At 32.5% G+C, this 16,689-nt stretch overlaps 1 protein-coding gene across 1 annotated transcript in view; it reads left to right on the top strand.

The window, feature by feature from the left end:
• The window catches only part of LOC135837991 (protein croquemort-like), a 17,150-nt gene extending 461 nt beyond the window's left edge, over positions 1 to 16,689 (top strand). Inside the window, exons 2-9 of the mRNA XM_065353461.1 lie at positions 652 to 815; positions 919 to 1,079; positions 1,176 to 1,317; positions 7,181 to 7,396; positions 7,588 to 7,802; positions 7,957 to 8,251; positions 8,430 to 8,503; positions 15,953 to 16,689. Of these exons, the coding sequence (XP_065209533.1) occupies positions 696 to 815; positions 919 to 1,079; positions 1,176 to 1,317; positions 7,181 to 7,396; positions 7,588 to 7,802; positions 7,957 to 8,251; positions 8,430 to 8,503; positions 15,953 to 16,202 (1,473 nt within the window). The 5' untranslated portion in view covers positions 652 to 695 and the 3' untranslated portion in view covers positions 16,203 to 16,689. The remainder of the gene's footprint in view (positions 1 to 651; positions 816 to 918; positions 1,080 to 1,175; positions 1,318 to 7,180; positions 7,397 to 7,587; positions 7,803 to 7,956; positions 8,252 to 8,429; positions 8,504 to 15,952) is intronic.

The following is a 16,689-nucleotide window of genomic DNA, read 5'->3' as shown; positions in this document are numbered from 1 at the left end:
CTAAAAATAGCCCAACGTTGAAAACGAGTTTTGAAAATGTCATTGGAGTAAATTGCATTCATCTATCTTGCTTGGTAGGTAACGAGGTCATCGACAGTTGAAAATGAAATAGGTATTGTGTTTCCCGAATTCGAATCCTCGTAACTCAGAACAGAATTAGCTGCAAAAATTTACGTCATTGGAAAATCCTATATATTTTTTTTTATCTAAGGACATTGCAATTTGCATAAATAACAAGAAGCAAAGAAAACAAGATTACCATTATTTAGTTCAAATGAAAAGAACCGTCAATTTGTGCGTATGTTTTGAAGAAATATTTCGATACTGAAACAAGCGCCTTTCGACCTTGTACATTGATAATGAGAAACGTTGTAGAAGAAATGCACAACCCAAGGCCACAAATTGCAGCTTTTGACCTTCATACGTATGCCAAGAGAAATTGAAAATTTTCAAGCGTCCCTGAATTTTGAAAATGAAGCAAGCTGAGATGAATTTTAGACGATTTATTTTCTCACTGCCAGATTAAAAATCCACCAAAAAAATGACGTAGCCTATCATTTTGAAGGAATTTTATTCAATTTATATGAGTAGGCAAAATACAAACACCTCATTTCAATCCGTTTACTCAACGAAATGAAAATTTCTCAACAGCGAACGAAAAAAATTAAAATAAACCTGATCTCAACTTCACCAAAATGTACTCCAATTCTGTAACTGCCAGATGCCTTTACTACGTATGTGGAAATATCACCTTCATCCTTGGACTTTTCATCACTTTGTTTTGGAAACCACTATTTTACAGTTCCTTTAATTCGGTAAGATTTTCATTATTATTTCACTACATGATAAATTATAAGTTCTCAAAATCTCCTTTCACGATTCGATAAGTATAGTCAGTAAAAATATAAATAATTTCAGGATCTCAGATTAACGAGTGGGTCTCAAAACCACAAAGTATGGACCGAAAACACTGTACCGATTTACACTAAAATTTATATGTTCAATTGGACCAATCCAGAGCAAACCTTGAGCAAGTCAGAGAAAGCTAATTTCACAGAAATGGGTCCATATATTTTTAGGTTCGAATACCTATACCTACTTTTCTGATGTGATTTTTTTTTTGTTAAATATATTTGCTCAGGAAATTATCATCTCGTTTACGTGTTAATTGACAGGTATACTATGAAGAAATCCGATACTGTTTGGAACAAGAACGATACAGTTACGTTCAACTTGGACAGAATATGGGACTTCGTACCGGAAATGTCCAATGGAAACCTTTCAGATAGTGTAACTAATATTAACGCTGTGGCTATAGTGAGTATACCTACTCAAAATTTCTTTCCAACTTTTAAACCGTTTACAGGCAGTTATTACGTAATAAGGAAACATTATAAATCTAAATGTCCGGTGTCAATTATACCTAACAAAAGTTGGAGTTCCAGAAAAAGCAGCTTTCGAAATCCCTACTTACAAAGGTTAACTACCCAACTGGAATTTTCAATTTTAGACGAGTTTCTAAAAATTCAAGTCTGAATCAATGTACCGCAAAAAAATTGCAATTCGATTAAGAAATTTCCCAAAGATTGATAAGGAAGAGGGGGGGGGGAGGCGTGTGAAATTTTTTCCCTGAGATACGTATTATACTGAAAAAGCGAATTCAGGTAGAAGACATGAAAGCTCGATCAGAACAAAAGGAAATCCTTCTCGATTGATTAAAATACAAATATAATTGAATGAATATTCACTCAGAGCAACAAAATCCCCCCTCCTCCACCTCCTCCTCCTCCTCCTCACCAACCAAGAAAATGTCTTGAAAAGTAAGGAAAAGTAATGCAATGATTTCCTGGAGTATTGTAATCAATTTTGGTGGCTGAGAATTTAATTCTGAACTGACTGGAACAGATGAATCTCGAATTTAAAGATGAAGGGTGAAGAGGTGTATTTTTTAAGCAAGTTGAAAATCTCAAATTTTAGGTTCATTTTATGTCAAAATAGGTGCTCAAAATGTCCTCTATTTTTCAAAATCGATTCCTAAATCGATTACAATCTCTTTTGAACCGATCTGGATCCTCCAGCAGAAGTTGACTTCTCTTCAGAAATTTTTGAAATAGCTCCAGAAGTCGATTGTCAATTCCAAAAACGTCTTCTAGAGCCAGAATTTTCAATCTCTTTGTCACTTTAAAACTGGAAACTTTGGAAAAAATATAGAAAACTAAAAATAAAATCAAAAACAAATGATTTTTTAGTTTTTGTTTCATTTTCGTAGTTTTCAGTTTAGCTTCCATTTTTTCATTTTATTTTATTTTATTTTCAGTTTTTGATCCAATTTTTATAGTTTTTGGTTTTTGATTTCATTTCCGAAGTTTTTAGTTTCATTTCATTTTGGATTTTAATTTGCGGTTTAGATTTTTTCATGTTCGGTTATCATTTTTTATTCTCAGTTTCTGATTTTAAATTTAGTTTTTTTTTTATTAATCTGATGTTTTTTTAAAAGTCTTTTCTGTTTTCCTTTCAATTCTGAATTTTTATTTTATTTATTTATTAAGAGCCATTTACAGCAACTTAGGCTAGGGGCCCTATATTAAGACAAACTTATGATTAGGGTATATACATATCTAGAAATAAAGTCACAATCAGTACAAAAAATGGGCTACCTGGGTTTTTAAATTTTAAATTTTTTTATCTAATTTAGTAGAGTAAAGAAATTTAATGACATTGTCTATATGAGTGGGGTCATCAGAAAGGAGGACTTGAAGTTGGTTGGAATTTAGAAGTCTGGAGCGTTCATTTTGGTAGGAAGGACAGTCTATTAGTAGATGAGCAATGTTTAAAGGGATGTTGCATTCTGGGCATGATGGAGGAGGCTGTTTGAGGAATATGAATTGGTGAGTAAGAAGAGAGTGACCAGTTCTGAGTCTGGTGAGAAGAACTTCAGATCTACGCTGAAGTTGTTCAGAAGTTTTCCACAAAGATGTAGTGTTTTTTATTCTTTTTAGTTTATTTGAGCTAGGGATTAGAGACCATGAAAATTGAAACACTTCATGCATTAAAGTTTTTGAATGGAGCTTTAGGTCTGATAGAGGGATTGGAATGTTGGCAAGGGGGAGGTGCAGGTGTGCTTGCTTAGCTATTTTATCAGCCAACTCATTACCATGAATCTGGGAGTGTGAAGGTATCCAGCATAGTATGGGTGTGCTATTTTGGAAGAGTTGCAGGAGTTCAACAATTTCAAGTGATATAGGATGTGAATATTTTGACCTATAGTTTTTTATTGATAAAAGAGCTGATAGTGAGTCAGTAAAAACTGTAACTTTATTTAATGAAAAATCAAGGGAATATGTTATTGCAGATTTAATTGCATATAATTCAGCAGTGAGAATGGTGCAAAGGGAGGGGAGAGCAATGGGAATAGAGATATCGTCATGAATGATAGCACATCCAGTGAATTGTTTGGTTTTTGAGCCATCCGTATATATGTGACTGTATTCTTTATACTTGTCAAGAAGAAGAAGAAAATGTCTTTTAAGTATGATGGGGTTGGTGAGATTTTTATTAAATTCTGTCAAAGATAGGTCAATGATAGGGTTAAAAGATTGCCAAGGTGGGGTAGGGTTTACTAGCAAATGGTGTATTTTGATGTTATTTTCTTCTACTTGTTGTAGAAAAGATTGGAATTTTACAGATAGTGAATGCATGGGAATCATATATTCCAACTTCAAGTTGAAATCTGGGTTTGATTTTATGTTCAAGTGGACATTCAGAAGCATCATTGAGAAGACTTACTGTGGGGGTAGTTCTAAATGCTCCAGTGGAAATCCGTACAGCTGTATTTTGGATAGTGTTTAGCCTGCTGAGGCGATTTTCAGGAGCATAGGTATAGATAGAGCATCCATAATCTAAAACTGGTCTGATGAGTGTGCGGTATAGTTTGAGTAAGGTATGACGATCAGAGCCATAAGAGGTGTGTGAAAGTTTCTTAAGTAGGTTCATTTTTTTGAAGCATTTAGATCGGATTTCTTCTATATGAGAGGACCAGGAGAGATTATTGTCAAAGTTAATACCTAAGTATTTGATAGTGTTGAGTGAATTTTATTCTTAATTTAAATTCAAATTTCCAGGCTTCAATTTCATTGCCAATTTTCCATTTCGTTTTTTGGTAATGAAAGTAGGGCTTAAAACTCTGAAAATAAAACCAACAATAAAATTGAAAACTGAAAATTAAACCAAAGACTAAACATTGAAAATAAAATCAAAAATTAGATAAGTAAATGAGAACATAAATTGAAAATAAATCCAGAAAATAAAATTGAAAATGCAATAGGAAAACTAACATTGAAATCAACAAATGAAAATTAAATTGAAAACTAAAAATAATGTGAAAAACCGGAAATGAAATAAAAAATTTGGAAAATCAGATCAAAAAATAAAAATAAATCCAAAAACCCTATAGAAAACTAAAATTTAAATCAGGAACTGAAACTGAAATTAAAAATTAAAAATAATAAGAAAAACCGGAAATGAAATCAAAAATTTGGAAAATCAGATCAAAAAATAAAAATAAATCCAAAACCGTATAGAAAACTAAAATTTAAATCAGGAACTGAAACTGAAATTGAAAACTAAAAATAATGTGGAAAACCGGAAATGAAATCAAAAATTTGGAAAATCAGATCAAAAACTAAAAATAAATCCAAAAAGCTTAAAAATAGAATTCAAAATTAAAAATGGAATAGAAAACTAACATTGAAATCAGAAACTGAAAATTAAATTGAAAACTAAAAGTAATGTGAAAACCAGAAATGAAATCAAAAATTTGAAAAAAATCAGATCAAAAACTAAAAATAAATCCAAAAAACCTGAAAGATGAAATTAAAAACCGAAAAAGGAAAAGAAAACTAAAATTCAAATCAAAAACTGAAATTGAATTAAAAACTAAAAATAATGTGAAAAACCGGAAATGAAATCAAAAATTTGGAAAATCAGATCAAAAACTAAAAATAAATCCAAAAAGCCTGAAAATAAAATTCAAAATTTAAAATTGAATAGAAAACTAACATTGAAATCAGAAACTGAAAATTAAATTGAAAACTAAAAATAATGTGAAAAACCGGAAATGAAATCAAAAATTTGGAAAATCAGATCAAAAACTAAAAATAAATCCAAAAAGTCTGAAGGTGAAATTAAAAACCGAAAAAGGAATAGAAAACTAAAATTCAAATCAGGAACTGAAACTCAAATTGAAAACTAAAAATAATGTGGAAAACCGCAAATGAAATCAAAAATTTGGAAAATCAGATCAAAAACTAAAAATGAGCCTGAAAGATGAAATTAAAAACCAAAAAAGGAATAGAAAACTAAAATTCAAATCAGAAACTGAAACTGAAATTAAAAACTAAAAATGATGTGAAAAACCGGAAATGAAATCAAAAATTTGGAAAATCAGATCAAAAACTAAAAATAAATCCAAAAAGCTTGAAAATAAAATTCAAAATTGAAAATGGAATAGAAAACTAACATTGAAATCAGAAATTCAAAAATTAAATTGAAAACTAAAAATAATGTGAAAAACTGGAAATGAAATCAAAAATTTGGCAAATTGGATCAAAAACTAAAAATAAATCCAAAAGGCCTGAAAATAAAATTCAAAACCGAAAAAGGAATAGAAAACTAAAATTCAAATCAGGAACTGAAACTGAAATTGAAAACTAAAAATAATGTGAAAAACCGGAAATGAAATCAAAAATTTGGAAAATCATATCAAAAACTAAAAATAAATCCAAAAAGCCTGAAAGATGAAATTAAAAACCGAAAAAGGAATAAAAAACTCAAATTGAAATCAGAAATTCAAAAATTAAATTAAAAACTAAAAATAATGTGAAAAACTGAAAATGAAATCAAAAATTTGGAAAATTGGATCAAAAACTAAAAATAAATCCAAAAGGCCTGAAAATAACAGTCAAAACCGAAAAAGTAATAGAAAACTAAAATTTAAATCAGAAACTGAAACTGAAATTGATAAATTAAAAATAAGACTGAAAACTGAAAATCGAATCAAATTAGTTCAAAAACTGAAAATAAAATAGAAAACGCTGAAAATTAAATAAAAAGTTGGAAAGAAAATCAAAAACTGAAAAAAATCAAAAAATGAAGGTAAAATTTATGTAGATGAATTTGAAAATAAAATTCAGAACAGAAAATGAAAAAATAAAAATAAAAATTTGTAATCATAAACTTGAAATAAAAGTAGAGTCAAAACTGAAAATGAAATCAAAAGTTTGGCAAATTAGATCAAAACCTGAAAATACTTCCAAAAACTCCCAAAAACTCCAAAAATAAAATTGACAATACAAACTGAAAATGAAAATAAAAACTAAAAATGGAATTAAAAATCTAAACTGAAATCAAAAATTTAGAAAATTAGATCAAAATTTTTTAATAAATTCAAAAACTTTGAAAATAAAATTTAAAGCTGAAAACGAAGCAAAAAAAAATTAAAATTAAAATCAGAAACTGAAAGTGAAATTGGAAATTAAAAGTAGGTAACTTGACCAACCGAAAATGAAATCGAAAGTTCTAAGAGTAGGACCAAAACAGAAATTAAAAACTAAAAATAGCGATAAAAATCGAAAATGAAATTGAAAACCGAAAAATGCAATCAGAAATTCCAAAAATTGCACCAAAAACAGAAAAAAAATCAAAAATTCCGAAAATACATCAGGAAAATAAAAGTATAGAAGAGTTCGGGACAAAATCTGAGAAAAAAAAACAAAAAATGATAAGGTTTGTTATGTTTTTAAGGACGCTGAGAACAAATTACAACTCAATTTTTCGATCTACCCCTTCCAATCCCAATCACAACCAAGAGCACATCAATTTTCGACTTTTTTCCAACAAAAAAAAAATCCAGACCTTGACATGCGTTTTTCCTAGAATGCATTTTTTGTCATCTACGAGATCAAAACCACACATCCCAAAATCTGTGTTCACACATCCTTCAAGAAACGACCAAATTAACTAAATTCGAGTTTAATAAGTTTTGATTAGCCTTTCCATTGTCGCCGCTTATGGTTAATAATTTTCATTTCTTATGAGCTTCATAATAAATGCTGCAGCTAAACGGTTTCCTCGTACATATAAATAGACGATAATCAGCCTATGTTTGTTTACACTAATACAGTCTCTCGGACACCGAGTGAAAGAATTCAACTCTGTTGGTAAATTGATCATGAACCAAGCTCTAAGACTGATCGAGCGGCAAGTATACATCACAAAATCAGTGGAGGAGCTTCTTTTCGAAGGCTATCGAGATCAATTGCTCTCAGTGATTGATATTTTCAAGAAACTAGGAATAAATACAGGTTCTATACCGGGTAGATTTGGATGGTATTTCAACGTAAGTGATACATACGAGTACTTCCAGCCTCTCATCGTACATATTGTAACGTAATTCATTCTCGCCTACGCATCGCATGTTGTATAATAATTTATACTACACGATGCAATATGCACAGAACAGATACTCGTATATAATGTGGTATAGTGAGACTCGTACCATTTAATTATTTGTTTGTACTCGACTCGTAGAAAAATGCCACAGCTGATGACAGGCCTATCTTCAACATTCATACGGGTACAGACGATCTCAACCTTTTGGGTGAAGTGCATTCGTGGAATTATAAAACCGAATGCGGCGTTTATTCCGCCCAATGCGATAGAGTACGAGGCTCACTGGGCGACCTTTGGCCCAAGAATGCAGCCGAAAAGCAAACAGCTTCCGTCTTCGTACCGGATTTCTGCGGGTAAGTAAATCGTGACAATGTTTGACAAAAAAAAAATAATTATTTAGCATAGTTCTTCAACTAGCAAACAGGTACCTATACGAGTAGGTATTAATGGTACCTTAACCTAGGTTCATACCTCTACCTATCATCGATGTTTTGCTTTTGTTTCCAGAGCCATAGATTTAACCAAACAAGGCCCTCGTACATTACACGGCATAGAAACCGTACGTTTTGTTAGTACTGAAAAAACCTTCGACAATGGAGTCAAAAACCCGAAAAATAGTTGTTACAGCAAGAATACCACCGTCAGTATACCCTACGGCGTTCGAGACCTATCGGAATGCGTACACGGACCTATATACGCCTCGTTTCCACATTTCTACTCGGCCGATCATACCTACAGATTAGATATTAACGGTATGAATCCAGTGGCTGCAAAACACCAGTTCTCCATCACACTGCATAAGGTCAGTCTCTCTAAGAGTATCTACCTATAATAACGAAAAAAACCACTTCGAGTTATCATTTTTCTTGCACCTAAACCTATAATCCACTAGACCACGTGACGATTTATTAATCGTGTATCGTATCGTATGTGTTTTTAAATACCTATTTCTTTTTTTTTTTTTTTTTACACACATCTAGGAATTGGGAATGCTAATGGAGATACTAGGTCGATTACAAATAAACGTTAAAGTCGAACCTTATCCAGGATTTGGGTGAGTGAAATTCACTATTCTATACGACAAAACCCAAACCCCACTCCGACAGCAGGAGTCTTTTGTAAAAGGGGTACGAAATAATGGTATTCATCTTCGAGTACCTAATGGTCTAAGAATATCGCTTACTATAGGGTGAGCAGAAATGTTGTGCACTCTTCTTAACGAATTTTTGTCATCGAATATGAAACTACACACGATTTTCAGTTAATTTCCTTTCGTCAACCTTTTTTCATTTTTTTTTTTTTTTAAATCCAGAAATTAATTTTTTTTCAAAGCCCACGAATGAAATAAAATAATATTAAAATACTTGGAAATTGATTCCTAAATATTTACTCATAATGAATGTAAAAAAATTGCAACTTCTCGATGATAATAATGCGGAGACGAGTTGTTCTATGCATAATGAAATGACGTACCTAACGCAATGCAACAAGTCTCAGAAAACAGCATCATTCGCGGTTTTCTACGTCAATGCAGGAAATCCCTTACGCCGATAATTTTTTTTTTCAATCTATGCGAGAAGTTCCCTAGCGATGACATCACTCTTGTTTTAAACGATGATTTCCCTTCGATGATATTAATGTCAGATATAACATGATATTGTATCATTTAAATTTTAAATGTAAGGTAATAACAGCAAACATATCGCACATCGCACATCCGGAACAATGAAATCATCACACAAAACAGCGAAATGTATCAATAGCCACCCATTATTTTTGTGCCCTATCACCTGCTAAAAATAAATTGGAGTAACCCTCAAACGACAACTGATGTAAAAAAAATACATCAAATGTTAAATTTTAAAAAAATTTTCACAACTTGATGTATTTTTTTACATCAATACTGGAAAATTTTTTTTTATAGTATTAGTCCGACATATGACAATAGGAATAATTGCACCCCCCCCTCGCCGATTCTCCGGGATAACTTTTTTCTTAAAGGGGACATCCTAAGGAACATTTTAAAGCAAACTTGCCTAAAAAAAAGTTGGCCTTACGTACAAAATGGCGGCCATTTTGATTGACAGGTCAGCCGAAATTGCAGATTTTGCATTTCAACATAGGACTTGCACGAACTTTTTCAAACTTTACAAAGGTAAATCGAAAGATCATGCAAAAATTCATCACCTGTCAAAATTTCAAGTGCCAAAGTGCGTTTTTCGATTTTTGGTGAATTTTTGAAAATCCAATTTAGGCCAAAAATGAGGGAAAAAAATCAAAATTTTACCAAATTGACCAAGAAAGCTGAAATTTGGGATATACCCTATTTTCGACCTGCCAAATCGATTGGCCTCTGTTTCAACCCGTTTTGAGCAGTTCTGGAGCCTCCAGCAGATTTTTGAAACTCGAAATTCCGACAAAATTCCATCAAATTGGAGTTGTAAAGCTAAAATTTATTCTAAAAAGTAATTTCAATACGCTACGAAGTACTGCAGGCAAATTTCAAATCGTTTTGGAGCCTCCAGCGACTTTTTAAAAATTCCTGAAGCCTCCAGCAGATTTTTGAAGCTTTAAATTTTCACAAAATTTCATCAAAATGGAGATGGAAATCTGAAATTTACTCTACACTCCAATTTTAACACCCTCTGAAGACGACTTTAGGTGGGCTCAAATAATTTTAGAGCATCCAACAACTTTTTTGAAAATTACTGGAGCCTCCAGTAGATTTTTGAAACTTGAAATTTCCCCAAAATATCATCAAACTAAGATGGAGAGCCGAAATTCATTCTGCAAACTAATTTCAATACGCTACGAAGTCGACTGCAGGTGGATTTCAAGTCGTTTTGGAGCCTCTTGCAACTTTTTGAAAGGATTTTTGACGTTTTTTTGGAAAATTGAAATTTCCTAAAAGTAGCTGGAAGCTTCAAAACCATTTGAAACCACCATGTAGTCTGCGAAGTAAATTTCAGCTTGCCAACTCCATTTGATAAATTAATGTTGGGGAAATTTTAAGTTTCAAAAATCTACTGGAGGCTCCAGTAATTTTCAAAAAAGTCGCTGGAGGCCCTAAAATGACGTGAGCCCACCAGAAGTCGTCTTAAGAGGGTGTTAAAATTGGAGTGTAGAGTAAATTTCAGATTTCCATTTCCATCTGATGAAATTTTGTGAAAATTTAAATTTTCAAAACTCTGCTGGAGGCTCCAGTAATTTTCAAAAAAAGTTGCTGGAGGCCCTAAAATTACTTGAGCCCACCTGAAGTCGTCTTCAGAGGGTGTTAAAATTGGAGTGTAGAGTAAATTTCAGATTTCCATCTCCATTTGATGAAATTTTGTGAAAATTTAAAGTTTCAAAAATCTGCTGGAGGCTTCAGGAATTTTCAAAAAGTCGCTGGAGGATCCAAAACGACTTGAAATACGCCTGCAGTACTTCGTAGCGTATTGAAATTACTTTTTAGAATAAATTTTAGCTTTACAACTCCAATTTGATGGAATTTTGTGGGAATTTCGAGTTTCAAAAATCTGCTGGAGGCTCCAGAACTGCTCAAAACGGGTTGAAACAGAGGCCAATCGATTTGGCAGGTCGAAAATAGGGTATATCCCAAATTTCAGCTTTCTTGGTTAATTTGGTAAAATTTTGATTTTCCCCCTCATTTTTGGCGTAAATTGGATTTTCAAAAATTCACCAAAAATCGAAAAACGCACTTTAGCACTTGAAATTTTGACAGGTGATAAATTTTTGCATGATCTTTCGATCTACCTTTGTGAAGTTTGAAAAAGTTCGCGCAAGTCCTATGTTAAAACGCAAAATCTGCAATTTCGGCTGACCTGTCAATCAAAATGGACATTTTGTAAGTAAGGCCAACTTTTTTTTGGCAAGTTTGCTTTAAAATGTTCCTTAGGATGTCCCCATTAAGAAAAAAGTTGTCCCGGTGGATCGGCGGGGGGGGGGTGCAATTACTCCTATTGTCATATGCCGGACTATTGTGAAATTCGTTAAATTTTTCACAACTTGATGTATTTTTTTACATCAATACTGGAAAAATTTTTTTTATAGTATTAGTCCGACATATGACAATAGGAATAATTGCACCCCCCCCTCGCCGATTCTCCGGGACAACTTTTTCCTAAAGGGGAAATCCTAAGGAACATTTTAAGCCAAACTTGCCTTAAAAAAAGCTGGCCTTACTTACAAAATGGCGGCCATTTTGATTGACAGGTCAGCCGAAATTGCAGATTCCGTATTTCAACATAGGACTTGCACGAACTTTTTCAAACTTTACAAAGGTAGATCGAAAGATCATGCAAAAATTTATCACCTGTCAAAATTTCAAGTGTTGAACTGCGTTTTTCGATTTTTGGTGAATTTTTGAATATCGAATTTAGGCCAAAAATGAGGGTAAAAATCAAAATTTTACCAAATTGACCAAGAAAGCTGAAATTTGGGAAATACCCTATTTTCGACATGCCAAATCGATTGGAAATGGTTTCAATCCGTTTTGAGCAGTTCTGGAGCCTCCAGCAGATTTTTGAAACTCGAAATTCCGACAAAATTCCATCAAATTGGAGTTGTAAAGCTAAAATTTATTCTAAAAACTAATTTCAATACGCTACGAAGTACTGCAGGTAAATTTCAAGTCGTTTTGGAGCCTCCAGCGACTTTTTGAAAATTCCTAAAGCCTCCAGCAGATGTTTGAAACTTTAAATTTTCACAAAATTTCATCAAATGGAAATGGAAAGCTGAAGTTTACTCTACACTCCAATTTTAACACCCTCTGAAGACGACTTCAGGTGGGTTCAAGTCATTTTAGAGCCTCCAGCGACTTTTTTTGAAAATTACTGGAGCCTCCAGTAGATTTTGAAAAATTACATCACACTGAGATGGAGCGTCGAAATTCATTCTGCAAACTAATTTCAGTACGCTACAGAGTTGACTGCTGGTGAATTTCAAGTCGTTTTGGAGCCTCCAGCGACTTTTTGAAAGGTTGTATGGCGTTTTTTTGGAAAATTGAAATTTCCTAAAAGTAGCTGGAAGCTTCAAAACCATTTGAAACCACCATGTAGTCTGCGAAGTAAATTTCAGCTTGCCAACTCCATTTGATAAATTAATGTTGGGGAAATTTCAAGTTTCAAAAATTTGCTGGAGGCTCCAGAACTGCTCAAAACGGGTTGAAACCGTTTCCAATCGATTTGGCATGTCGAAAATAGGGTATATCTCAAATTTCAGCTTTCTTGGTCAATTTGGTAAAATTTTGATTTTTTTCCCTCATTTTTGGCCTAAATTCGATTTTCAAAAATGCACCAAAAATCGAAAAACGTACTTTAGCACTTGAAATTTTGGCAGGTGATAATTTGTAAGGTTTGGAAAATTTCGTGCAAGTCCTACGTTGAAACGCAAAATCTGCGATTTCGGCTGACCTGTCAATCAAAATGGCCGCCGTTTTGTAAGTAAGGCCAGCTTTTTTTTTAGGCAAGTTTGGTTTAAAATGTTCCTTAGGATGTCCCCTTTAAGGAAAAAGTTGTCCCGGAGAATCGGCGGGGGGGGGGGGTGTGCAATTACTCTTATTGTCATATGCCGAACTAATCGTAGTTTTGATGTGATTTTTTTTCATCATGTTGTGAAAAATTTTTTCTTTTCAACCTGATGTAAAAAATTACATCAAGTTGTCGTTAAGGACATTGTCTTTGCAGGGGTAATAATAAAGTTATTGATCTTATTAATTATACGAAATAATTGATCACGCCAAACTTTAATCCAGAAAACGATCAGAAGAGAAGGGGGTAGTCTAGGTACAGAAAATTATGATTTCTTGGGAGTTCGAGTCAAAATTACCCACACAGAATATTGAATATGGTCATCAAGAGCAAGGACGCGGTGGTTCTAATTTCAAAATTTCCATTTTAATGCTCTCACTCTTTGAACTGGCTGGCTTTTATAAAAAATAATTCGATAAGTTTTTTTCATTCCCCTACCCTTGATACAGGAAAAATTCGTTTTCGAGCTCTCCAAAAGTTGAAAAAAAACAAAATGAGCTCAGGTGAAAATCAAATTGCAAATGAGAACTCTTTTGAAAATTAGATAGGTATAATGTAGGTAGGTACTAGGTACCTAATCCAACAATAAAATTGAAATCAAAAACTGTAAATGAAACAAAAAACTAAAAATAACATCAAAAACCCGAAAATGAAATCAAATTAGATCAAACATTGAAAATAAAATGGTAAATTCTGATAATTAAATAAAAAGCTGAACAAAAAAATCAAAAAATGTTTTCTGTTAAAAACATTCAATTAATTAAATGGTGACATGATGAGTGTTTTTAAACATTATGTATTTACAGCTCCGCTGCAATGCTTTCCTCTTGTTTGGATTTTTCTTCACAAGTAAAGTGCTTTTTTAGCATGTTCGGGGGGAGAATTTTTTGGAGGATAATTCGTCCCCCCCCCCCCGCGAAAAAATCAGGTTTTTTCCACCTTAAGTGGGGTGGGGATGACCTAGGAAGCTGAAATTTGGATATGTTGTTCACAAAGGCGTTACTCACCAATGGCATGAATTTGGACTCTTTTCATCAATTTGAGGTCAGATTATGCTTCTCTAAAAAAAATGACCTTTATGTAATTTTCAACTTTGACCCTTCCAAATGCAGGGGTAAATTTTAGCTTCCAAGAGAACCCCATTCCCCAAGTTTGACTTTATTTGATCAATTAGAACAGGCTCCAGGTCATAAAATGTAAAAATCACCATCGTCGTGCTGAAACTTATAAATAAAAATTTCTGGCCTACCGCAAATAACCCCATTTTTTACAAACATTTGGCTAAAAATTCAGCTGAAAATCTAGTTTTTTGACTCTGGAAGAAAGTCAAATGGGTTTGGACCCTCTAGGTTGATTTGAAGGAGCTGCAGGGTGTTCTAAAAGTTGAAAAAAAAACTTGAAAATTGCTGAAAAATCCACTTTTTTCACCCTGGAGAGGGGTCAAATGGGTATGGAAGGCTGAAACTAGCAAAAGACACTTCTGAAGTTCTGATACATCCTCCCAATGTACTGTGAAAATTTGGATTCTCTAGGTAAATTTGGAGGGGCTGTAGGCTTTCCTAAAGGCCGAAAAACACGTAAAATAGCAAAAAAATCCACTTTTTTGACCCTGGAAAGGGGTCAAATAGGGTTGGAAGATTGAAACCTGCAAAATACACTCAAGTGGCACCATTCCATTGAATGCTGGACATTGGGGCTCTTTAGGTCAATTTTAAGAGTGGGGTGGGGTCAAAAATAGGGTCAAAATCAGGTTTTTTCTACCTTAAATGGGGTGGGGATGTCCTAGGAAGCTGAAATTTGGATAAATTGTTCACAATGGCGATACTCACCAATGGTATGAATTCGGTCTCCTTTCATCAATTTGGAGCCAAATTATGCTTCTCCGAAAAAATGACCTTTATGTAATTTTCAACTTTGACCCTTCCAACTGCAGGGGTCAATTCTAGCTTCCAAGAGAACCTCATTCTCCAAGTTTGACTTTATTTGATAATTTAGAACAGGCTTCAAGTTCCAGGTCATAAAATGTAAAAATCTCCATCGTGCTGAAACTTATAAATAAAAATTTCTGGCCTGCCGCAAATAGCTCAATTTTTTACTAAAATTTGACTAAAAATTTGGCTAAAAATGGACCAAAAAAACCAATTTTTAAATTGAAATTTGAAAACTAAAAATAAAATCTAAACCCAAAAATGAAAATTTCATAGATAACTAAAAATACTTACGACCGAAAAACGAAAATAAAACCAAAAATTTGGGAAATAAAATAGAAATCCAAAAATGAAAATAAACTCAAAAAATGAAAATAAAACTGAAAACGCTGAAAATGAAACCAAAAATCCTGAAAATAAAATTGAAACCTCAAAAAAAATAAAGTGAAATTAAGTTCCCAGATTTCCTAGGTTGATTTCTAAACCACCCAGTAAAATTTGTTTTTAAAAATCAAAAATATTCAAAATGGCGACTTTTGGTTTTTAACGCGTCTATTATTTGAAAATGATGGATCTTCAAAATGAGCACTTCAAAATATGGAGGAAATCAAATTTTTAGCGAGCCTGATTAGTTTCTGTGCCTTTTCAACCCTTGAAAAATTCGTACAGTCAACTTAAATCTGTCTAAGGGGGAGGGGGAGGAATGTTCAATATTGAATAAAAGTATATGATTATTTAAAAACTATTATGTAATTTTCAAATCAAAATATGTACCTCATTTTAAAATTTGCAATTTTTTATGCATAAAAATAATCATTTTTAAACAGAATAAAATGAACGAATTTTTCAAAAATTCGAACAATTTTTATCGGGTACCTAATATTAGATCATGTATTATTTTTAAAAATCCAATTTTGGTTAAATTCAGTCAGGTAGTCAAGTCAATCAGACCCCTACTATACTTATTAAAAATAATCAATTCAATACAATAATCAACTACTACATATAAAAATTCATTTGAAAATACATTTTTTTTTCTTACAGATTCTTCTCAGATTTACCAGAAATTATGGTTCCTACTTTTTGGTTCGAGCAGTACATCGAATTTCCCAAGGACTTAGAAGATCAACTTACATTGCTCCTCAATTACGCTCCTATTCTGATATCACTTATCGGATACGTTCTCATTATCGCCGGTGTTATCCTAATAATTGTCGGATATTATTGTACAAAATATTATCGCGAATCTGAATCGTTCGATGAGTTAATTTTTTTTGACGTTCTTAAAAGGTGAATTTGTCCTCCGATTCTACATACAATCTCACGATGTTATTTTTGAATTTTCTTACAATTGTTTTTTTTTTTTTTGATCTCGAGGAGCAAAGACATATTTTTCAATTGTGTCTTGTAAAAAAAAAAAAAAAAACTGATACGAACTATCCCACCTAAATAAAAATGCATTTTCTACAACACGAAAGCGCCTTCGTAATAAAATTAGACAACATATTCGACATGAAAATATTACCAGCAAAATATCGTTGCAATTTTTAGATCAAGTCGACAATTGACAATAATTTTTTATTTTTTATTTTTTTTTAAATACTCAATTAATTTACCACGTTTATTGAACTAAATGCAAAGGAAGGGACGAGAGTGTAAAGTATTCGTGGGTGAAACAAAATGGAAACTGATCGTTGAATATGAACTTAGAATAAGTATTACCTATTTAAGTTGTTTTTTATTCGTCGTAAAAAAAATTAAAATATATTTTTTTAAAGCCA

The sequence above is a fragment of the Planococcus citri genome, chromosome 2 (assembly GCF_950023065.1).
Source record: "Planococcus citri chromosome 2, ihPlaCitr1.1, whole genome shotgun sequence".
Classification (NCBI taxonomy): Eukaryota; Metazoa; Arthropoda; class Insecta; order Hemiptera; family Pseudococcidae; genus Planococcus; species Planococcus citri.
The sequence above is the reverse complement of the archived record's forward strand: the minus strand, read 5'-3'. Positions and strand labels throughout refer to the sequence as shown.